The 24,879-nt window shown below is 50.5% G+C and overlaps 1 protein-coding gene across 2 annotated transcripts in view; it reads right to left on the bottom strand.

Annotated features, from left to right (window-relative positions):
* The window catches only part of PAX5 (paired box 5), a 189,329-nt gene that overhangs the window by 137,933 nt on the left and 26,517 nt on the right, over window positions 1–24,879 (bottom strand). For both annotated transcript variants that reach the window (XM_046023841.1, XM_046023842.1), the window contains exons 4-5: window positions 22,901–22,965; window positions 19,114–19,242 (exon numbers count right to left, since the gene is read on the bottom strand). In XM_046023841.1, coding sequence (XP_045879797.1) covers window positions 19,114–19,242; window positions 22,901–22,965 — 194 coding nt within the window. The remainder of the gene's footprint in view (window positions 1–19,113; window positions 19,243–22,900; window positions 22,966–24,879) is intronic.

Raw genomic sequence — 24,879 nt, 5'->3', positions numbered from 1 at the left:
TCCCAAAGAAAGAGACCCAAGAGAGAAATTGCTTGTTCCAGTGGACCTCAACAAATCTGTGAGTTTCTGTTACTAGGGGGAAATGATGGCATTTAGTGGGCAGAGCAGGACAGGGGGCACTCAGCCCAGTCCAGCAGAGTGAAGAGCTGCCCGGTGCCCACGTGTCTTTGGAATGGCCCATCATACACGCAGGTTGGTGAAAACTCTCTTTATAAATATCGGAACGGTTACTGTTTTACTTACAGACACAAATTTGACGTTTTAATTTATACTGACTTTTCCAGGAATGCAACCATCGCGTGAGTGGAGGAAAGATGATGCTTTGTTTTGGTTGGAATTTTATCAAGATGTGTTCACAATTTCAGATAATCAGTTTACTGATAGCAACATCACCAGAAGAATTGGTATTGCCAAAAAACACAGCTGTCCACATTTGTAGCTGCTGCGTTCGTGGTGATTCTGTGCATAAGCGCTAGCAACTGACTATTATGTCTTCTGCTGCAGTCAAGCCTGGGCATTTACATAATGAAATACATCATTTTATTATGACTTTATTTTTCTTTCCCTCTTTTGTCACAATTGGGGCACTGAATTGATTTTTTAAATTATATGTGTAGGTAGGTTTTATTGTTTCTAAATTTCACTTTAGGATAGCAAAGGAAGCACTACAAAATATTTGTTTTAAAGAAGGAACACTGAGTTGACAGGCCATCACTCTATATGCTTTCTGAGGCCCCTCTGGTTCTGCCTGTTAGGACTGTCCCATGTTAGGGACTATTCCCTAATCTGTCTTCCTGAAAAAGGGATATATCCAGGGAGAGAAAGAGTCCTCCAGACCCCTTTTGAGAGACAGGAAGACAGGTACTCAAATTAATTCTAAAATCAATGCACTTCCAGGGCTCCTGGGTGGCCCAGTCGGTTAAGGGTCTGCCTTCCATTCAGGTCATGATCTCAGGGTCTGGGTATTGAGCCCCATGTCAGGCTCACTGCTCAGCGGAAAGTCTGCTTCTCCCTCATCCCTCCCCCTGCTCATGCTTTCTCCCCCCACCCAAATAAATAAAATCTTTAAGAAATGTCTTGTTCCTAAAAGACAGCCCCTGCATTCCCCTTATCCTTTTTAGAAATCCGATTCCCAAATACAAATCCAGCTAGGACAGAGCCAAGAAAAGACTTCTCCTTCCTGCCTGTAACAAAGGAAAAAGCAAAAGGCCAGGGGAAGAAAAGACACCTCTGAGAGATCAGTGCTCCCGAGATCCTGCAAATATGCAGAATGGGCTTAGAGTTCAGAGAGCTGAGGAGGTGGGGCAACGCCTGGGGTGGGGTGGGAGAGTAGGGGAGGGAGGGGTGGGAGAAGGTGCTAGTTCTGCCACAGGTAGAGCAGGTAAGTGCACAGGCTTGGAAACAAGACTGTGTGGGTCCGAATCCTGGCCCTGCAACTTACTAGCTGTAGGACCCCGGGCTGGTGATTTAATCTCTCATCTTTCCCATCTGCAAGAAGGAAATAGAACAGCACCTGCACTTCCTTTTTTGAAAGATTTTATTTTTAAGCAATCTCTACACCCAACGTGGGGTTTGCACTCACAACCCCCAGATCAAGAGTGGCACGCTCCACTGACTGAGCCAGCCAGGCGCCCCAGCACCTGTACTTCTTAAGGCTGCTGCGAGCACAGTGCGTGCCACACCGTGAATGCCTCTGTCTCACTGCCACCCTCACGAGGCTGAGAAAAAGGAGTATTCTCTCTTCCACTGCTCACACTGCCAGACCAGGGGGCGAGGGGCTGGGAACAAAGACCCCTGTCCCGGCTCCATCTCCACCATGGACCACTCATCCCCAAAGGAGCCTCAGAGATCATCAGTTGCAACTCCCCCATTTTACAGATGGGAATACTGGGACACAGAGGGGAAGAAAATAGAGCTCACATGGCAAACTCGTGTTAGATTCCCAAGCTAGACTCCTTCCACACCAGCATGCTGCTTCTTACACACTCTAAGCATCCATCTGTGAATAAGGGGGATTGTCACATGGCGGCACTAGGGATCACTGAATGCAGTGACAGAAGGAAAAACCCTCAGCAAGCCTTTATTAAGCTTTGGCCACCTCGGAATTTGGGTCATCGCGCAGCACACGGTAGGTGCCTGCCATATTTATCATAAACAATACATTATCCTCTTGCTGACCAGTAAACTGCCCAAGGGCAGTGACCTGTTATTACCAGAGTACCTAACACATGGTTGGCTCTCAGTAACTATTGGTTGAGTGAATGAATGACAGCATGCCCGAAAAAGAGAACCGGAAAAGAAAAAACGAGAAGGCACTCTGGTGTCTCTAGTCAGAAGGAAAGAAAGAGATTGCAAGGAAAAAAATCCTGTCTCTTATCCACTCCTTCCACATCTGGGCTTTGTGCCAAGCTCTAGGCTGGGCACTGAGGCTGAATGGAAGGTGGCCCTTGTCCTTGGAATTCATGGTTTGATAGGGGAGGCAAGAGAAGACTATGGAGGCTTAGGGGCAGCCATGCGGCTGACAGCTTTCTCTGTGGGAGCAAGGAGGGCTTCCTGTGGGAGGTGCCATGCCACAAAGCATGGGGAGGCCAGAATGGGGATAGCGATGGAGGGAGGGCCACCTCTCCAGGGCAGAGGGTGTAGAGACAATGACCATAGTAAAGGGGGAGAAGGCTGAAATCCAGCCCTGAATTTTTCAAGCCATGGCACTCGAACCAGGGATGCCTTTCTGCCTTTTTCTAGTCTTCCGCTCGTGCAAGAGACAAAATGTGGATGTCGATGCATGGTGTGGTCTGACCAGACCCTCCTAGGCCCCAGGGGCGGAGGGAAGAAAAGGCCGCAGGGACACCAGGAGGACCAGTCAGTTCAACCTGCAAGAAGCATCTTGCCATCCCAATTCCGCACCGCGGTCCAAGGCGAGAGCTGTGTGCTCCATCCACCTCGGTCCCAGGCGACCTGGCAGCGCTGCCTGTCTTCCGCAAGCTGCGGGGTGCACAGCGTCCCCGGGCTCCTGACATGCGCCGGGCCGAGTCCCCGCCGCCGCCGGCGCGCGTCATCTGCTCGGCTGCCCAGCTCCCGGCTGCCGCCGCGCCCGCGCTCCCCGGGGCCCGGAAAGCTGGCATCCGTTGTTACCATAACAAACTCAATTGTTCTCAGCAGGGCCCCGGCAAATAAAGTCATTCATTAGGGGCCTCTCCCCGCCGCCGTGGGCTGCGCGGCAATCAGCGGGCCGCTCGCCGCCCCCTCGCGGCCCGAGACACGCGCCAGCGCCGTTACCTGCCGGGGCCGCCACGCTGTGCCCCGCGGCCCAGCCGTGGCCGCCGGCGGGGGGAGCGCCCGGCCGCCGGGTAGTTTTATCGCCCGACGTCAATTGACTTATACTGATTGGCTTCCTGCCGCCAAATGTCAATTAAATTGCAAATGCTTAGCGGAGCCGGGCGGCGGGCCGCCTCCTTCCCCAGGGCGCCACGCGCTCCCTTCTTTTTGCGCCGCGCTCTGAATTTGCGGTGGAATTTATTTCTCCTTCCACGTCGCGGGGGAACATCCCGATGCGCCGCTGGAAGGGGTTTGCCCTCGGTGCCGGGCCGAGGGGGTCAGGGCGAGGAAGGGGATCTGGCCTCTCTGGTCGCCAAGTGGCAGCGCGGAATCCCTGGAAATTCCTCAAAGGTCCTGGCGTCTGAATCCTACTGCGACCCTAAGTAAACCCCTTCCCGCTCCGCTCAGGCCTGGCTCTCTTCCACCCGCCTGGGCGCTGGGCGCTGGGCGAAGACGCAGCCCAGCCCGGGGCGCGCGACCGGCCCTGCGGAGCCAGCAAGTTCTGGCCGAATTGCTACGACGATTCACCTGGCGCCAGCTCCGGGCGAAGAGGTGTATGAGCAGCGTCTAATCTCAACAACCCTCTCAAGCAAATATTACTATTATTCTTCTTTTCCAGGCACGAGAATGGAGGCCCAGGTTAGGGAAATCGCTGAGATCTCCCTGCCTGGGCAGCCAGATTTCAGAAGCCTGTCGCTTAATGACTGTGCGCGGGATCAGAGGGGTAGGGCGGTGAAGACATGACTAAGGGAAAGGGACCGGGCACTGAACTCTACCTGGGCACCTGCCACGGCCAAGAACTGGGCCAGATGCTTTCACCCAGTATGGAATTCTCCCAGTAATTGCAGGACCTAGGTGGTTTCCGCTTTCCAGATGGCAAAGCTGACCTTTGGAGAAGTTAAAGAATTGTTCAAAGTCACAGAACAGGCTCATGATATTGAACTACAAAAACTCTCTCCCACCTACACGGAGCTCTACAGTTTACAAAGCACTTTCTCATGCGCTGCTTCTCACCATGTCTGTACAAGACTCTGAGGAAGGCGCTCTGTTCCCTTTGGCCGAGAAGACTGAGGCCCTGAATGTCTTGCCCCAGATCACCAGCACTCACACTTATGGCCCTGTCCCTCCAAGTCCAGTGCTCCAGGGACGACCTCAAAGGGGCCTTGAGATGGGGACCACTCAAGCACAGCTCTGCTCTTGTCCCCCCCCCCTTCAATTCTGTGTGGAACGAAGAGGGGGACACAGGTCATAACTGCCGTGGAGCTGGAAAATGCTTAAGGTCATGGCAAGAGCAGGAAAGGGGGTTCCTGGGAAGTAGACATTTTCTGTAGGGACCATACATCAGGGCCCCAAAAAGATTTTGCTATTTCTTTTTCCTCCGTTGTCTCCCATAAACCTCCTCTTTGCAGCTTGTCTGCTCCTTAAGTCTGTGTCTTTGGAGAGAGGTATGCAGGTTCTTAACTGATAAAATGTGCCAGTATTTAAAAGATACAAACCTGACCGAAGGTCCTTTTCAGAAAAGAGATGTTAGTGGAACAAAAGTCCCATTCAAGAGTGCTGGATGGCGTTTGTGTCTCAGACAGAAAGGAAACGAAGAGAGAGAAGAGAGAGAAGATGGAGGAGGAGGGAGGAGGCAGCTGGGAGGAGGGAGGAGGGAAAAGGAAGGATCAGAGCTGGAAGGGGTGTCTGGGCTCATCGCATCCAAACCGAGGACCCAGAGGGGAGGGACCAGACCCAGATCACATAGCGAGATAGTGGCTGAACTGGAGTCAGGAACCCAGGCCTCTCTACCCCATGTCAGGCTCACCCTACCTCTGCAAGCTGTCCTCATCCACAATTTGAATTATTAGCTTCTTGAAATGCAAAGCTAAAGTTATGCCAGTATAAATTCTGGTGGGCACATCTTTCTTTTTCTTTTGACCCCTTGCCTGAACAATCCTATCATTAGTCCTAGCGACTGAAATAAAATCATTTAAAAAAGAAGAAAGGAGGGAGCCCCTGGGTGGCTCAGTCTCTTAAGCATCTGACTCCTGGTTTCAGCTCAGGTCTTGATCTGAGGGTCGTAAGATCGAGTCCCAAATCAGGCTCCACACTCAGCAAAGAGTCTGCTTATCCCTCCCTCTCTGCTCCTACTCTCCCTGCCCCCAACTCGCTCTCAAATAAATAAAATCTTTTTTAAATAAAAAATAAAGGAGGGGCACCTGGGTGGGTTAAGCCTCTGCCTTCAGCTCAGGTCATGATCCCAGGGTCCTGGGATCAAGCCCCGCGTCGGGCTTTCTGCTCTGCAGGGAGCCTGCTTCCCTTACTCTCTCTCTGCCTGCCTCTCTGCCTACTTGTGATCTCTGTCTGTCAAATAAATAAATAAAATCCTTTAAAAAAAATAATAAATAAAATAAAATAAAAATAAAAAATAAAGGAGAAAACAAAAGAGCCGGGAATCTAGAAAGTTCTCAACAAAGTCATCAAGGAATCTGCATCCCATATTAAAAACTCCTTGCTCTGATGACAGAAATAATAATAGCTATTTTTTAAACTTGCCATGTGACTGTCTATCAAAATATCACAAGTACCATTTTTTAATTGCCAGGAAAAGCAGGAATTATCATTCCCTTTCAACAGATGAGGAAACTGAGACTCAAAGCTGGCCCTTGTCAGAACTCACACAACTAGTAAATGGAAGCATTGTGTCCAGACTCTGCACTACCCTGCTATGGTTTAAAGCCTATATATCACCAGCCAACTCTTGCACTTGAAACTGACCAACTTGAAGGTGTGAAAACAAAGCATGCACGGCAGTGTTGGTAGGAAACTCAGAACTGGGGAACCTGCGCAATGAAGCAGATTCTGAGCCAAGACCCCCCCTGAGCTCAGTCCAGATTCTGAGCCAAGACTCCCCCTGAGCTCAGTCCAGGAGGATGATAGGGATGGCAGAACTGAGGGGGGAAATGGTGAAGTTGAGAGCTGGGGGAATTCCCACTGATGAGGTCTTGTTGTGACACTGTGTGAGGGGAAGATGAGGATGGTAGGTTAGCCTCCTCTGGAGCCAACCATGCCCTCAGGTGCCAATCCCAACACCACCACCCTTGAGTGTAGGAGCTACATGGCCTTGGGCAACTTCCTGGATCTCTCCGAATGTCTATAAAACAGGGATGATAAGCGTCCTACCTGGTACGATGGCGGCAAGTTTTAAATGCATTAATAATTTTAAATATATACAGTCAACACTCCATAAGTGCTAGCCATTACAATGATGCCAAATTGCCACTGTGATCTGGGACCATGATCTAGACACACCAGAACATGGGCTCAGGGGAGGAAAGCAGGATGAGGGCTGAAGGCACCAATATGCACGTGTGTGTGGTGTGTACACATGTGTACATGTATATTGTATTTAGACCACGAGAGAGCTCCCTTCCCTTCCAGAAGAGTTGCCATGAGCTCTTAACTCAGGGGCCAGACAGCAGAGCCTGGAGCACAGAGGCTGTGGATGTTTGGAGTGGGCGGATGTTTGATGGACAAGGGTCTGGATTCTACCCAGCAGCCCACACCCACTGACCAGATGGGCTCCAGGCTTCTATGACATCCAGAGTCCCACCCCCCCCCATGTCACCCCCACCGATTCAGTACATATTTGCTACCATGAACCAGTCCCCATGCTGGGTACGAGGGTGACAACGGTGACCACTGCAGATACAGGCTCACAGGGAAGACAACTGGCAGCTCTGCTATTTTTACCCACACGCAGGTTCTGTGTGCTGCAGGTGGAGAGGAGGGAGCTAACAGGAGTGAGCACTAAGGAAGTCGTCACCCTGGAGCTGAAGATTTGGAGTCACCTAGGCCAATGGTGGGTGAGAGAGGACAGTCTTCCAGGCAGTCAGAGTGAAAGGCACCCTTTACTGAGCACGTAGCCTGCCCAGGGGTCATCTTTGGCACCTGACATGCATTACCTCGTACAATCCACGTAACAGCCCAATGTGGCCATGGCCACAGCCCAATCACAGGCATAACCGGGGTCCTTATTTTGCATAGGGGGAAACTGAGGCTCAGAGAGATCAATAACATGCCTGAAGGCACATAAGCAGGCATGGCTGGAGTCAGCCCCAGAGCCCCCATGGCCTAACTCCACAGCCTGCGCGCAAATCTCTTTGGCAGCCAGCAGGAAAGAACAAGGCATGGGAAGAGGTTTGGTGTGCCTGGAGTCAGCATGAAAAAAGGGAGGGTGGAGAGGGATGAGACTCACAAGATGTGGGCAGGAGCCTGAACCACGGGAGGAAGGCGCTGCAGCCTCGCTAAGAAGTCTGGTGGGCTCTGAGAACAACGGGCAGATCTGCAGGGTGAAAACCCTTCAGGAGAGTTACGGATCAGAACTGTATTCCAGAAGGCCAGCTGGGGCTGCTCTGTGGAGAGTGGACTCTTTGGAGAAGTCAGGGACATTAGAGGTGGGGATGCACGAGAAAGCTACAGCAAGAGTCCAAACAAGACAAGAGAGTGCTTAGACCAAGGCAGTAGCAGTGGGGACAGACAGAAATGAGCTGATTCAAGAGGTGCAGTGACCTTGAGCAAACACCTGCCATAAGGCCTTTATTTGTGGTCACCAGCAGAGGCACAAACTTTCTGAGCAGTGGAATGTTTGCCTCTGGCCAACCTAAATTCCAGGGAAGATGACACATCGCAACACCTCCCTGTCCCACAGGACTGAAAAAGACTGCAAAGCCTCTTCCATCCTGCTATTTTATATAAAAGTCTGAAGGAGGGATTAGTATTACCCCACAGATGGGAAGTGACCTCCCCAAGGTCACACAGCTGAAAGAGAATGATCACAAATCTAACCCCAACTCTCCTGTTCCCTCAAGCACACCACAGAATGCCAGAGCCCAAAAGATCCCTAAAACCTCCTCCTCAAATCTCCACATTTTGACACACAGAAAACAAGACTCAGAAAGAAGTGACTTGCCCAAGATCACACAGCAAATAAAAGACTTAGACGAGAACAAAGGACTTGCCTTCCCAGAAGGTTTATATCAAGACAGCTGCACCATGGAGGTGAGGAAGGACCAGACTGAGCCCCAACAAGGATGGTCCAGCCCCCTCCCGCCCTAACTAAATGCTGTGAAAGAAGTAAGACTCATGGTCAGCTTCCATCTTCCAGGTGGCCATGGCCACCCTCCACTGAGTTACCAGCACACCAAGCTCACACATGGCCAGTTACACACTGCCCTGTTACCCTTCTTGTCCCCAACCCTAGACAGCAACTAAGCTGTCTTGGGTCAATAGTGCCACCTGGTGGCTAGTACTGGGAAGTGTCTGACCCCCTTGTGGCTTTTCATCTTCCCCCTCGAGCCTCTCCACCTGGCAGGCTTTTCTGTTCCGCTCACACACAACGCAGTTCATTTCACTGCAAGCAATCTCCTCCTCATACACATTTTCTCTTAACACCTTTAATCCTCCGTCTCTCAATTCTTCTCAAATGACCTTAGGACATTCTCTTTTTCTCCCTCTCCTCCTTCTGAGTCCATTAGTTCAAGGAAAGACTAGGGCAAGTGATAAACTTGTATCATTGAATACAAAAACTGTACACTCCAAAGTGAAATCACACACACACACACACACACACACACACACACACACGCCAGTGACCAGCTACTGGCATTCCAGAAACACCCAGAAGCCCCTATGGAAACAGAAAGAAATCTATCTCAATTGCCTTTCAGACCTACTTTTCTCCAAATAGCAGGAGTCAAGATAAATACCAAACCTACGACTTTATTTCATATTATTTGTTTTCATTCCTATTCAGTAATATTTTCTGTCGTTTTCTCCCCACTAAAACCGTGACCAAGGTAAGGACTCAGGGATGTGCCGGCTAGTGCAGAGCTGAGCCGGGATGGGGAGATGTGGTTGGGTCTCAAAATGCCCACTCCCCGGGCTCTTAGGGAGCACTAGGTGGCTGCTTTTTACCTTGGAGGAAGCCTGATGCAGGGAGATCAGACCTCCAACCCTACAGATACTCTGCTGGAAATGAGGGAAACCTCGGGAGCTGTGCCTTTCCGTGAGAGCTCACATTTGGAGGAGGAGCAGGCACTGCATACCCCAGTGTGCTAGGGCAGGGTTTCCAAAGCCCAGCATGTCTTGTTTCTCCCTCCCCAGCTCAAAGACTTGCCATGGCTCCCATTGCCTTCAGGAACTAAGTATAGGGGAAACTGATGGTACCTCTCCTTTTAACTGAAACCATTTAGCTTCTTTCCCTCTGTGTATGAATGATAAGTTAGCAAACTCAGGGTTCACTGTAGTATGAAGCAGAGATTCTCAAAGTCTAGTCCAGGGACCCCTTTAAGGGATCCCTAAGACCTTTTCAGGGGGCCCTGTGAAGCCAAAACTATTTCACAATAAAACCAAGATTTTATTGGCCTAACTCACTCTCATTCTCTTACAAGTATTCACTGGAGTTTTCCCCAGGCACTAAAACGTGTGATATCACAGCAGACTGGATACAGAAGCAGGTATGAGAATCCGGCTGTCTTCTATTCAGCCAGATCCTAAAGAGATTTGCAAAATCGTCAAGCAATGCCAGTCTGACTAAATGTTTTGGTCTGGAAAATAGGATTCTTTCTTATTTCAAACATTTGACTTATGTTACTTATTTATCATTGTTATTTTTAATGAATTAGTAAATATTTAAACTTTAATGTTTTAGTTAACCCACATAAACTAAAAAGTTCTTGGGGGGTCCTTGATAATTTTCAAGTGTTTAAAGGGGCTCCAAGACCAAAAGCTTGAGAACCACTGTTCTAAAATACTGCAACAGAATTTGAGATGGGATTAGGAGGTCGGAATCTTGCTGCCACAAAAAACCTTGGGAATTCCTTGATTCCCATAATACAGATGAGGAAACTGAGGCCCAGAGAGAGGAAGGGGTTCCAAGGTCACCAGGAAGTTAGCCACAGAATCAGGACAGGAACCCAGAGATCCTACTCCGGGCTCTGGCCTCTGTCTCATAAGCCTCTAGTAGCCTGGAGCCCTGTGAGGCCCCTGAACCACAGGCTGCGGCCACGGATTCAACCATATTCCACAGCCAGAGAGAAGGGACTATGGGATTCTCTGCTCCACAGGGCCGGAGACACACAGAGTGGGGAAGAAAGCCAAGTTGCCTCCCACATCCCACCTTAAGTTCCCATCAGGGAGCCTGCCCCTGTGGCTGAGGTTCTCGATCCCTTAAGCTGTCCCCTCAGCTGACCCCACAACTCTTGTTCTGGTTGATCTCAGAACCAACGCCCTGAGTGGAGGGCCTCACACTCTGCCAGCCCATCCTTTACATTCCCCAGGGTTCTCTGGAAACACCAGCACACAGCCCATGGGGAAAGGAACCGGGGGTTGGGAGGGCCTGGGCAAAACAAGTGTGCAAACAGGGGCAGGGAGGGGGGGAAGGGGTATTCAGTGGTGTTGGCTCTCACATAAGCCTCTCACTCACTGAATCAAAGTGAAACTCAGGGACTCGGGGGCCAGGAGGAACCGAAACCTAACTCCCCCCACCCAAGGGACAAGCCCTAGGCACTAGGGAAAGGCCCAAGAAGCCCCTCCAATTGGCCACCTGGCTTCAGGTCTCCTGCTTTACCAAGGAAGCCTGACACTTGTCAGAGTGCCAATGGCGGCAAGGCCAGAAGGACAGGGGAGAGTGGCCAGCCAGGCTGGGAGATGGAAACCCGGGTCCTTATCATCCCTGCCCCTAAGCATTCCCTGTATGCCCTGAGGCCAGGCCTGTGCGCTCAGAGCCTGGACTACCCCCTGCTGGGTGTGGACTAAATGACCTCAGTTTCACTGTTTTGGGCTACAAGAGGTGTGGCTCCTTGACCCTGCCCTGCTGCCTTCCCTACCCCACCCACCACTGGCCCAAGAACCGACTCCCCACTTCCCTGACCACTCCCCCCCCCCCACACACACACAACCACACTGGGCCGGGTCAGGGTGCTGCCTCCCACAGGCTGGACTCAGACTTGTTCTTCAGAGTCCGTCCTGGGATTCAGAAACTCAAACGCCTTCGGGTAGAGAAAACTGGAAGATGAATGAACAACTGCCAGCAAGTGGAGTTAGGGAGCAGTGTGAAGACTGCAGACTCAACAGCCACACACGACTGTTGCTATGTGGGAAAGTCCGCCCAGTGTCGCGAGGTTGGGGTTTTGGGGGTTTTTTCCCAAGAAAAGCCAAACATCCATATATGAAACCTCCCAGTTTTTAAATGTGAGTAACTCATTCAAAATTATTTTAAATGTGAGGCAAGCCAAGTAGAGCATGACCATCAGGCTGGCCATTGGCACCTGGTTTCTAAGGGATACCCCTCTCAGCAAGCACCCTGGCTCTGAGTCCTGCTCAGACAAACCAAAAAAGAACTCAGAGAAGGGCCCCTGCATGGCCAGCCTGAGGAGACATCCAGGGAACACCTCACGGAGGGCTAGGGAATGGGGTCTGCTCTGGTGAAGCACCAGGAAAGATCGAGACAAAATGGTAGTCACTTCCTTCCCTCTCTGCAGAGCCTCTCTGGCCTCCAGCCTGGGCTGATGAATCCGAGGGCCTCAGCCAGCTGCGAAGGACGACTGGTCCAACACTGGAAATCCCCTCAGGGAGTGGGCTGGCTCTGGGAACCAGGCCAGGTGAAGAGACCAGCATCAAGGACTGCATTCCTGTTGAAGAGCCCTGCGCGGATAATGGTCCAGAGACAGGAGATCTCAGAGAAAGGCACAGGGGGTGGGAGCACAGAAGGGATGAAGAAGAGAAGTGGGAAGCAAGGCAGGAAGGTCAGGGCTCATTGCCAAGAGCTAAGGTTAGCCCTGGAAGATCAGCAGGGATTGGCTCCCCTCCCCCGCAACTCCCCCACCCGCGTCGCACAGGCTGATGGGGTTGCTGGTGGCTTTCAACAATGGGGGCAGCAGCCAGACCCAAGAGAATGGGAGAGATGGGAAAGAAGAATCAGAACTGTCACATCAAACAGCAGCAGGATACCAAGGACATTCTGAGGAATCCATTCTCCCCCTCTGGGTTTTCCAGATTTTTACTCTGTGACCTGGTCGGACCCCTTCTCTTCTCCAAGCTTATATTCCGTGCTGAATAATGACTGGAATATCCTAGATGTTCTCCAAGGCCCTTTCCTCCAACAGGGGAGTCTTGAGGTCCACGCTGGTGACGCCACCCTCCAGCTCCCCCAGGCCCAGGTGCTCTGCCTTCTGTGCTCTACCTTGGAACCTCTCCTGTGTACCTAGGGGCTCTTTTTGTGGGAAACTGAGACTGGATCCTTTTATTCTTCCATCACGGGGGCTAGAAGACCAAGATCCTGAGCAAAGGAAGCAAAGGAAAGCAAGTGGCCCTTCGTTTTGCTGCCGACACGTGGGGGCACTGTTGTTCAGTCTTGATGCCACAGTAGTCTTACAAACAGGAAGTCGGTGGTGGGCAGATCGGCTCCTCTCAGTCGCCCGGAGAGAACTCACTGGGGCCGGCCTGCCTTCAGCCGGAGGCTGGCCTCACACCCTCTGGCCCCAGTCTCCCTCTGATGATTTCATTTTATCCTCACAATAACCCCACAGGCTTGTGCTGCCTATGTTCTCCAAATGACAAAGTAGAGGGTCAGAGAGATTAAGTAACTTGTAGAAGATGTCACCACAGAAGTCCTCACATCACTCTGTCCCTGGCCTGTAAGTCTTGTCCTTGCCTCGATGCCTCGCCGTCTTATTTGGGGCTCTCCAGAGATATCAGAGATCTGTGGAATCAAGGGCTGCTTATAAGTCCTAACTCAGGAAGCCTGACATTTCCATACATCCCATTCCCTTCTGGGAAATCTGAGAGGGGTCTCTGCACCTTCTGCTCCAGCCGTCCACCCCAAGCCCTGGAGCAGCAGGCAGGGTCTGAGTGTCTGACAAGGAAAGGGGTCCTAATAGAAGATGATCGGGGTCTGCTCACGCTAGGGGGGCCTGTGGTCTGGGGGCTTCTGAAAGTCCTTCCCTCCCTGCAGTGGTTCCCATGGAAGTCTCCAGAGCAGGGCTGAGCTGGGGCTTCCAACCTGAGTGAGAGAGGAGCAGGGGGTTGGTAAGAGGGATAGCAAGAGCAAACACCAGAAGAGGGAGAGAGAGAAGTGTATATGTGTGTTTGAGTGTGTAAAATGTTGTGTGTATGTGTGTGAGAGTGTGCATCAAAGTGTGTGAAAGAGTGCATGACAGAGTGTTGTGAAAGACTGTGTGTGTATGTGGTGTGGGAGAGTGTATTTGTATATGAGAGTGTGTGGCAGAGAGTATGTATGTGTGTGTGGGGGTGGGTGTGTGTGTGTGAGAAGGTTTGTGTGTGCAGTGTGTGTATGTGTATGAGATTATGTGACGAAGAGAGTGTTGTGAGAGTGTGTAAGAGGGCGTGTGTGTGTGTGTGTGGTGGGGGAGAAAGAGAGAGAGAGAATGCTAGACCAGGAGACAGAAGCAGACACAGAAAAAGTCTATTAACATAAACAGAGGCAGATGCACCCCCAAATGAAAGTCATGGGGAGGGATACAAAGACAAAGAGACAGGCACCCCCAGAAAGAGGGGTAGACCCAGTCATGACAGGAGCCCCTGCTAAATGCCCCCAAACTTCTCCTCGAGGGTCTTGCTGGACTTGGCATCTCTCAGAAAGGACAGGCCACCTAGGGGTTTTAAATGACTTTCCTGTGCCCTCTTCAGGCAGAGAGCAGTCCAGGGTCCAGAAGGCCAGAAATTCCACCTGCAGTGTATCCTCTCCTCCCCAGAAAGCACTCAGGCTCCCACAGTCTGGTGCTGGACTGGGCAGCTTTCTGAGCTAGTGAAAGGAATTTTCACTCGGCTGACCTTGGTGTGTTCAGGGCCTTTCAAACTCTGGGGGGCTGAGGGGAGGGTGAAGTCGAGGGGACCTGCATGGGAGCCCCAGAGATGGTGAACAGAGGCCCCACCAGAGATCAAAGGCCCAGGAAGAAACAGAGGGTCTGAGGCTGCCCTTTCACCCATGGCCACTATTCACAGCTCCGCCTCTCTGCCCAGTCGGCCCTGGGGAGGGAATCATTGCTCTCAGGCTTTGTGCCCTCAGCCCAGTGGGATTCCTGAAGCCTGTCCTGCAGACTTCTCCGTGAAAGCTCTTAGGCTGGCCCAAGGAGGGGAGGAAGCTGCGTCCCACATCTGGGCAGCACACCACCCTGACCCTCAGTACTATCCACAAGCCCCCTGAGCAACTCTGGGCACTGTGCCCTGTGCCAAAGAGAGGACAGGGAGAGAAACCATGTGCTGGGTGGCCTCTGTCCAGTCAAGTCCATGTGGATGGCCACCTTTGAGTCAGGCTGCAGGAAGGAAAAACAGGTAGAACCACTTTCAGACAGTCAGAGAAGCACGTGCTCCCCCCCCCCCCCCCCCGATTGGAATAGGCCTCCAAAGTCACAGAGTTCTTTGGCACCTGGGTAGCTCAGTTGTTAAGCGGCTGTCTTCAGCTCAGGTCATGGTCCCAGGGTCCTGGGGTCAAGCCCCACATTAGGCTCCCTGCTCAGCCGGAGGCCTGCTTCTCCCTCTCCCACTCCCCCTGCTTGTATTCCCTCTCTCGCTGTGTGTCTCTCTCTCTCTCAAATAAATAAAATCTTTAAAAAAAAAAAAAAAATTCATGGAGTCCAAACCAGAATGCCTTATTTGGCTTTCCTGCCTCTCCTTTGTCTAGCCCCTGCTCACACATCTGATAACAGGGAACTCATTACCTTTTCAACCGAGTGCTCTCATCCTTGGCCCAGCCTGGCTGCTGTTTGAAAGCTGCTCCTTGCCCTGAGCTGTGCTCTGTCTCCTCGGAACTTCCTGCTGCCAGCCCCAGCTCTGCTCTCAGCGGCCCCAGGGCCTTCTCTGCCACATGAGCCACACACAGCTCATCTGAGATTCGGACACAGTGGCCATATCCCCGAAGCCAATCTTGGAGGCAAACGTCCCAGGGAGAGTCCTAGAATTTCTAGACTGAAAGGGCCATTGGCAATCCACTAGTCAAACAGTTGTTCTAACTTGTTTGTTTTTGCTACAGAACTCTTTATTCAAATATAGCTTTCTGTGGAAGCCCAAAATACCAAAGAGAAACCCTCCAGGTTGAGATTACCCACTCCCCCCCGCTTACTAATTATGAACACTCAACAAGCAGAGGACTGACCCATTCCACCAAAGAGCCCTCACTAAGCAGCTATTATGTGACAAGCACTTGTACCAAAGCCACATTACCCAATACAAGAGCCGCTGGGCATGTCAGGAGGCTCCTGGACACGGTGAAATGGGGCTAGTGCAACTGAGGGGACTCCATTTAAAATTTCATGTGCTTTTAATTATTTTAAATTTAAAAACAGAAGCAATATAAAATATTCCCGCCTTGATAAAGGGCCACTTCCTAGGAGGAGGCTTCCTGGGTCCCTTTGGTCAGAATCAGCCCCTCCCTGCCTTGCTCTCCCACGCTGGTGTTACTGCCCATCGTGGCAGCGCCTTACACACTGCCCTGCAGAGGGACTTCGGGCTTGCCAGTCTTGCCTGCCAGCCCATGAGTTCTAGAGGGCAGCCCCTTTGTGACTAGACTCTATGACCACCACCCCCAGCCCTGAGGCCTGGGCAGAAGAGTGGCACCAGGAAATGCCCAAGTCCTAGCTGGAGATGACTGCAAAGCAGAATGGAGTGAGCAACGCCATACTATAGGGCCTCAGTCTTCTCATCAGAGAAATGGGAGTGAGGATTCCTCTCGGCCTCTTCCCATTGGCCTTCTATGCCTCTCTCCCTCATGGCCCTTCCCTCAGGCTGCCAAGGGCTCCTGGGGAAAACAGTGCCATGGTCTGCAGCAAGGGACCAGCCCTCCCGTGGACACAGCAATGCTGGTTTCTGACCTTCTCACCAAACTCTCGGCAGCATCCAACCTACTCTCTAGGCCCTTCTGCTGAAACTCTTCCACACGCTGTTCCCAGGCTCTGCCCAGCCCCAGGCTGCTCTGCCTTCAAAGCATCTCTCTGGAGGGACCCAGGGGTAATAGATAGTGGGAAAATACCGGGAAAATACTGGATAGTGGGAAAAGAGCCTCTCCAGCTCTTCCCGACTCCCCAGGCCACACCACCTGTGCCACCAGAACTCTTAGGTGCCTCGGTTTCCTCCCCTATAAGATGGAGGTGGCAATTTCTGCTTCTTTTTTTTTTTTTAAGAGTTTATTTATTTATTTGACAGACAGAGATCACAAGTAGGCAGAGAGGCAGGCAGAGAGAAGAGGAAGCAGGCTCCCTGCTGAGCAGAGAGCCAGATGCGGGACTCGATCCCAGGACTGAGATCATGACCTGAGCTGAAGGCAGAGGCCTTAATCCCAGGACCCTGGGATCATGACCTGAGCTGAAGGCAGAGGCTTTAACCCACTGAGCCACCCAGGCGCCCCGCAATTTCTGCCTCTTTAACTCCCCCTGAAGCCAGTGCAAGGATCCAGGGAGATAAAGAAGGAGGGCAGGAAAGGGCAACAGGGAGCACCGTGGAGTACTCCTCCCAGACAGTGTGCTGGTGGGAACAAGGGCACTTCTGCCCACCTCCCCACTCAGTACACTCCTGGTGATACAAGACAGGGAGAGAGGGAGGCTCTGATTGCCAACTGTGTCTCCCACTCTTCCCAATCCTGTCAGCTTCCAGAACCATCATCAAATCATTCTCCCTTCGCCCCCAGACCGCAGAATAGATCACTTCCCAGGTCTTTCTGGGGATCAGGACTTGATCTCAAATATTATCGAATCCCACATCTAATTCTTGACACTCTTCTATAGCAGCCCCAGCACATGTTCACCTAAGCGCCACTTCCATGCCTCTAGTGACAGGGTACTCACTACCTCTCAAGTTTGCCCCAGACACTCTCACATTTACATGTTCTTTCTTACACTGGGCTGAACTCCCCTCTGTACTGCTGCCCAATTGCCTTGAAGGCCACACAACAAAGTCTCATTCCTCTCACCTTCCATGCCAGCCCCCCAAATATTTGAAGGTAACAATCCAGCCCTGCTCCTTCTTCATTATATCAAAACAACCCCAGAGCCTCAAGGTGTTTTCCAGGCACCATGATATCCAGACCCCTGCACACCCAGGTGAGGGCCACCTGAACACATTTCCCCCAAATGGGCCACCGTCCTCAAGGAATGACCTGATGGCACAGAGCAGTCTAGACCAACAACACACCTGCATTCTGACCACTCAATACATTTCATTTATTTATTTCAAGTAGGCTCCATACCCAGTGTGGGGTTTGAACACATGACTCCAAGATCAAGAATCACAGGCTCTACCTACGGAGCTAGTCAGGCGCCGCTTGAGACCTTTAAAGGCAGCATGAGAAACTAAACAGTGGCCGCTGATCAGAGACTGAAAGCCAGTCCGGTGTTCCACAAACACAGTGAAACAGCCCTCCTCCCCCAAATCAGGATCTGTCTGTTTGGTGGTAAACATCAAACCAGATTTTTTTTTTTTTTCTCCAAAAGTCTCTGCTGGGATCCCTCAGCCTGTGAGGGAGCGTCACACAACCCGCCCCTCCACCGTGATCAGACACAGCTGGGCCCCAGCTTGGGCACATCTGCTGCTCGTCCAGGTGACAATGGGAGGAAAGATGACAGCATCAACCCCATAAACCAACAGAGATGGTAGGCCTACTGCCTCCTGCGGTAACACAGCACAGCCCCCGCTGAGTTAAAGATTTCTGACATCTGCTCCAAGTGGCAAGAACAGGGGAAAGAGGTGAGGTGGGTTCCGAAGCCGTGAACCATCCCCACACGACCCCGCTCAGCTCCAAACGGAGGCCCCAGGCCCAGCTTCTGCACGGCCTGGAACAAGCAGACCACAGCCCAATCCACCACTGGGCTGACTCAATTTTCTAGTTACAGATCTTAAGTACTTAGGCATGTGCTCACGAGAACATACATCCCTTACAGGGAGCTGAGAAAGGGAATTGTGCCGAGGAACAGAATAATTGAATAAAGATTTCTGTCACGCGGCTCTCAGGCCCTAAACCATGGGCGTTTTTTTTTTTCTTTTTTCCCTTTCCTGACAAAGGTCTTACAGACTCCCAGGGGTCCGTTTCTCCTCTCAAACCCATTAACGTCAGCCACACTGGCAGCCTGTCCAGGCCACAGAGAGCCAGGTAAAGGCGAGGTGGTGTCCAGGAAGGAGACAGCCAATTCCAGAGACCCAGCCAGCAGACGTACACGGGGGGTTGAGAAAAACCAACTGGGAAGATTGTCATCTTTGTAATCCCGGGTGTGGGGGGGGGGGGGACGACGACGACACCATACTCCTTCCTCCCAGCCCTAAGGGCAGAGATGAGATGATTCACTTCCTCAGCCCCCAGCATCACCACTGCTGGAGGCCGTCCTGGGAGAGTGCACAGCCCTTCCAGAAGCCACCTGCTGACCTCTCAGGGCAGGACACCGGACACCCCCTCCCCACCACCCCCAGCGCTTGGAGCCTTCACGTCCTGCCCTCAGGCATCAGATCTGCACAGGGGTCTTCTCACGCACCACCAAGCTCAGGCCACAAGGGTTGTGCCAGGCCCACTCTCCTCCAGCCAAGGGGTGAAGATGAGGGCAGGCCAGTGGGAAGCCCCCAGTTCCCAGCTCGCAGCCCCGCTGCCTCTCCCAGAGCGCTCAGCCCCTGCCCGCGTCCCCTCCACCTGGGGACTCAGGGGCTCTGCGGGCAAGCAGGTGCTCAGTGGGCATCTTCACTTCCACCCCTGACTGATCGCCCCACAGCAGAGCCCGGCGGGTTCATCCCGGACAAGGCTGCGTGGCCATCTCTTACCTTCATCCCTCTTGCGCTTGTTGGTGTCGGCGCTGGGGGACGTGATGCCCAGGATGCCGCTGATGGAGTACGAGGAGCCGGCTGAGTCCGTGCTCACCGACGACACCTGCGTCACGGAGCCCGTGGACACTGCGCAGAGGGAGAGGGGCGGTCAGGGCTGCGGGGGCAGGTGCTTTGGGCCGCCAGCCCAAACAAAGGCGCTCGCCCTGCACTGGGCTGATGCGACTGCAGAGCAGGGGAGTGCAGGGCGCAGTAAGTATGTGCTGAGTGTGTGCTGAGGACACTCGCCCCAGGGCAGCCGCTATACCTGGGCTATTAGAGCAGCCCCCAGGGGGCCATTTGCCCAGTTTTCCGATGCTGGGGACGGTGAGAGGGAGAGGATGGGCTGCTAAGAGGACTGGCGGTGCAGAAGGGAGCACGGGACAGTGTCAGAAGGGCACTTGCTCCAATCCCAGCCTGTCCAAGGACGCAGGAAACTGGGGAATGGAGGAGAGAGAGGGGGGAGCCAGGGCCCACCACCAGCCAGGGCTAAAATAAAAAGACCTAGACAACTCATTAAGCAGGTTCAGTCCCTGCTACACATCCACCCCTCCGTGCAGACGGAAGGCCTGCATACTCCTACATACAGCCAACAAAACTCCAAAGGGCAATCCATCCCTTCTTTTTATAGTTCCTCACCCTTTTCTCCTTCCAGTTTACCTGGATTCTAGTATTTAATATTAATTATGTAATAACGATAGGCTATAGAATAGACTCTATATTGTGCATACATCCTATACATTGAAATATAGAATAATGATAACTAGCGTTTTCTGAGAACTTCCTCTGTGCCAGGCATTATTGAAGCATTGTTTGACTTAATTCTAAGAACAATCCTATAAGGGAGGCAGTACTATTATCTCATTGGAAAGGTAAGGGAACCAAGGCCCAGAGAATGGTAAGGGACTTGCCCAAGGCCACAGAGCTCAGAAACTAAAGTCTGAACCTCTCGAGTAACCTGTTCCTCGTTAAGGAATCATGAAAGACAATTCTATGCTTGACATTGGTACAGTGCTTTTCATCTGATGGTTCTAACAACCTAAAATGTTATTATTTTCCCCGTTTGGTAAAAGAGGCTCCACAGGTGAAGGGATTTATTTGCTCGGTGTCATCTGGCCAGTAAGCAGTAGCACTAGAGCTCAGCCTCAGGTATGCTGACCTCAAGTCTAGACTTCCCCCTGCCCGGAAATGGGCCGGGGTTAGTCACTTAGGGTGACTGAGGCCAGGTCTCTACATTCCTAAGGATAAGCATGCGGGAGGGGAAGTTTCGTGCAAGTCTCACATGAACTCCTAACCCCAGAGTCCAAGGGAAAGACCAGTCAGTCAGTCGTCAGGGTCCTCGCAAGCTCTCCAGCTGAATTTCCATTTCTGGGCTGTGGGAATTCTTTCTTGGTTCATTAAAACCTACAAACCAATCTCAGACACATTTCCTTGGGCTATAACTAGCCGGGAGCAGGTGGAGCCGCCTTTGACTCTAAAGTGTAGGAAATTACGAGAAATGGTGGTGATTGCATGAGAAGCTGTTTGTTGCTTTCCTTGGAGCATATCCAGCTCTTGCTCCTACAGACCTAGAGGGAACAGAGCCTTTCTTCTCATATTTGAGTTAGATTTTTAGATCTTCCTTAGGAGACACAGAAGTAGAAATCGTTAACTTCTCTTTTCCTTCACCAGAAGAGGCTCCTCAAAATAGATTTATGCAAATCTCACAACCTTTTCTGTATTAAGGTGCAAAGAACAGAGGAAGAAAGAAGATCACAAGTCACTTGGTACTTTAAAAAACAACCACCACGTACAATCAAGGCTCACCATGTTGCCAACAGAGCCAATGACATTTTGTGATTGCACTAGACTCCCAAGACCCGAGTTCCAGTCCTGGCTCGGCTCTGCCACTTACAGAGCAGGGTGACTTTGGGCTAGTTATTCAATCTCTCAACTTCTATTTCCTCTGCCCTCAGTAACTTTATAAGCTGTAAGGGGCTGTACACATATAAGATGGGTCTTTTATAATAATTTCTGAGACGAAACAAAGCATTCTGCTGACCTACAAGTAGAATTGTTCCTCTAACCCAACTGAAACACTAATATCAGTAGTCTGATACTCATTATTCCCTGATCTGAAACAGTTAAAGCTACAAGTGAAATCTCAGCCACAAACATTTCCCCAGGAACCATCCTCAACCCTCTTCACCCCAGCTCAAGAGAGCTGGTAGTTCCCTTCCTTTGGCTCACACAGTGCCCTGTACTTTCTTCTTGAGCCTTATCTCAGTGTTTTGCAAACTTCTCTTACATTCCCTGCTCAGACTGAGAAACCCTTGAGATTGGGGATTAAGTCCTGCCTCCTTTAAAACACCAGTCTCCTGCAAAGCAGGGGCTTAGCAAACACTTTCTGAATGGACTACTAAAGAAAAGTTATTTATATTCATTTATTATTTATTTACTTTTAATTAATTTATTTACATTTAAATTTAGTTAATTAACATATAATGTATTATTTGTTTCAGGGGTACAGTTCTGTAATTCATCAGTCTTATATAATTATTTTAGGGGCACCTGAGTGGCTCAGTCGGTTAAGCGTCCACCTTCGGTTCAGGTCATGATCCCAGGGTCCTGGGATGGAACCCCTGCATTGGGCTCCCTGCTCAGCAGGAAGCCTGCTTCTCCCTCTCTCTCTGCCCCTCCCCTCTGCTCATGCTCTCTCTCAAATAAATAAATAAAATCTTAAAAAAAAAAAAAAAGGAATTATTTTATGGTAGGGAGGAATTCTCTCTTACCTTTATCCAAAGAGGCAACCATGGAGGACCAAAACCTCAGAGAGCATCTCATTTGTGCCCCGCAGTCCACAAATGGGGAAACTAAGGCTCAGAGAAGTAAAGGGACTTACACAGTTCACGGGATCAGTTCATGGCAGAGCTGGAAGTATAAGCCTGGCCTCTGCCCATTCCCCCATCACCATGGGAAGTTCAAGTTTGCAGTTAAGGAGGGAGTGACGTTACACAGTCTGAGACATTATTAAGTAACAGTGACAGGGACTGTCAGAGGCTTACTGAACGGCCACCACTCTTTTATAGGAGAACAACCTTACCCCCAGTGACATATGTCACTGTCATCTCACAGTCTTTGTGGGGAAAGGAAAGGCACGGGGAAACTTCTGGACTCCTCAGTAGGACCCCCAGGCTTCCAAGCGCCGCTCCCTCAGACTATCCCCCATGAGTGTCAAAACCCCACGGCAGCCCTCAACCGTTCATGAAGTATATGAAATCGAAGCGAGAGAGGAGAGAGAGAAAGTTTGGGAAGTTTTGCCACATCTTCACTCAAGACTGCAAGTGCACAAAGAATTGTGCAAGGGCTGGTTGATAGAAGAAAAAAACACATTCAAAACTACTTACTGACTAATGATGCAGAAAATGTTATGAATAAGTATCCCTTTCTTGATTTATTACTTTAATTATCTGACATTCTATAGACCCCCATTAGTGGATTTTTTTTTTTTTTTTTGGCTTAGATTTCAATTTTCTGTCTCATGGTGAAAGCTATTTATCATAATAATCAGTAAAATTCAAAACCTTTTAGCAGTATTTATAAAATTCATTTACCAGGTTCAGCCCTTGGAGAATGACAAAGAAGGCGCATTAGTACGTGTGCCGAAGTGTTTTATGCAGAATTATCTGTCCATAAGAATGATTAAAAGTTCTTTAGAATATTTGGAGCCCATTAGATTTTTAAATTTTTTTTAAAAAGTTCTTCTTACCTATGCTGTGACTGGAAGCTGGGACCGGCTGGTTGGGCGGTTGTTGTACTTTCGTCCGGATGATCCTGTGACAGGTGGGAAAGAAATAAATGGTTATTTGCCATTGTGGAGAAGATATCTCAACTAGCTCTGCACGGACAACCAGAAAAGCCATATCAAGCTGGGGCAGAGATGGAGGGAGGTTATGACCCTATATTGGGAGTTAGAGGGTTCAAAGGGCTATGGACTAGAGCCAACTCAGCCCCTACCTCCCTGGGTGTCTTGGGATAACTTGTGCCCCTGTCTGGGATTTGAGGGCGTCTTCTGTAGAAAAAGGATGATATGTTAGTGTTATGAATGGGCATCTTTTTTTTCTCTGGAGCAGCTGCAGCTCCAGAAAGAACCTTCTGAGTGATGTTAGGGAGTTTCTTCCCTTTCCTGGAACTGTGCCCCTCCTCGGTGGAATGACAGAACTGAACCAGATGACCTCTCTGTTCCCTAGGGGTCTATGTGCTCTTGTTTTCTCTGCCTTAGAGAGCCACAGAAGGAGTCACATCCCCACCTGTCAAAAATTATCAAGGAAGTGGATGTTTATTGCTCTTAAACTAAAAAGGGTTAAAGGGCTGGCTTGGCTTTGCTACAAGGAGCCCTCCAAAGTTGCCTTGTACAAAAATCTCATGCCTAGGCTCCAACAGGGCCAGGAACCGAGGGTATTCTGGCCTGTCTTTCCAGAGACCTCACTCTAGTTCTAATATGATGAACTTGACTGTGACCCTGGGCAAATCCACTCCTTTGTGGACCTCAGTACAATGAGGAAGTTGGAACAGATCACTCTACTTATTTTAAGTAATTAAATCCTTTTTTTTGAGAAAAAATCTTCCAGAAAAGCCTACTGTATAAAAGGAGTAAGAGCAGTACTATCTTCCCTTTGCACCTGCTGGCTCTAATGTTCCTTGCAGAGCTCTGGACTCTGGGAAGCTTAGTCTGTACATTTCTATCTGGAACAACACACTCATGTGAGCCTCCTCCATGACACCCCAAGCCCTGTGTGTCATAGGGTGCGCAACCAGGGCCACGCCAGAAGCCCCAGTGGGGTCTACAAGAAAGTTTCTTCCCTGGCATTTGGGAGAAGGGTGGGTGGTAATACAACTTTTCTTTGGAAAAGTTCTACTTCAGCCTCTATTACCTTTTAAAAGAAATTAGAGTTTTTCTTTTTTTTTTTTTAAGATTTTATTTATTTATTTTGACAGAGAGAGACAGCACAAGTAGACAGAGCGGCCGGCAGAGGGAGGAGAGGGAGAAGGGAGAAGCAGGCTCTCTGCTGAGAGGGGAGCCAGACATGGGACTCAATCTCAGGACTCTGGGATCATGACCTGAGCCGAAGGCAGTGGCTTAACTGACTGAGCCACCCAGGCACCCTTAGAGGTTATTTTTTTTTATTATAAAAGGGACTTTGTGCTTATTGTAGACTATTAGGGCAATAAATAAAGAAGAATAAATAGAAGAAGAATAAAGAAAGAAAGAAGACATCTAAAAATCACATTTCAGTGTATTTCCTTTATACTAACATTCCTACACATATCAAGAAATATCCATTTTCTGTTTGCAAAATCAGGATTAAACCATGTACACAGTGTGTATGCCGCTCTCTTCACTCCATGCCATAGGAGACGCTTTTTCACATTCCAGACCATTATTTCTGGACGTCCAAGTTGCAAGCTGCACTGGGTCTCCAGCCTGAACAAATGGAGAGCAGTGAGAATACCGTGGCTGAGTTACGGCCTCCGCCCTCTGCGATCTCACAGCTCAGTGGTGGGCACCCAGGCTGCTCAGCATGCTCGGCTGAGAGCCTGGAACGAATATTCCCCTTCCCACCACAGCCCAACCACGGGTCCTCTAGAATCCAGGCCCTTGAACCTCCAGGGTCCTTTGCCCCTTCCTATGAGTCAGTGTAAGTGTTACAGCAAATGTATTCGGTATTTGTTTGTTTTCTCCAATAT

This window comes from Meles meles, chromosome 11 (assembly GCF_922984935.1).
Source record: "Meles meles chromosome 11, mMelMel3.1 paternal haplotype, whole genome shotgun sequence".
Taxonomy (NCBI): Eukaryota; Metazoa; Chordata; class Mammalia; order Carnivora; family Mustelidae; genus Meles; species Meles meles.
Note: the sequence above shows the minus strand (reverse complement) of the source record. Positions and strands in the feature narration are given on the sequence as shown.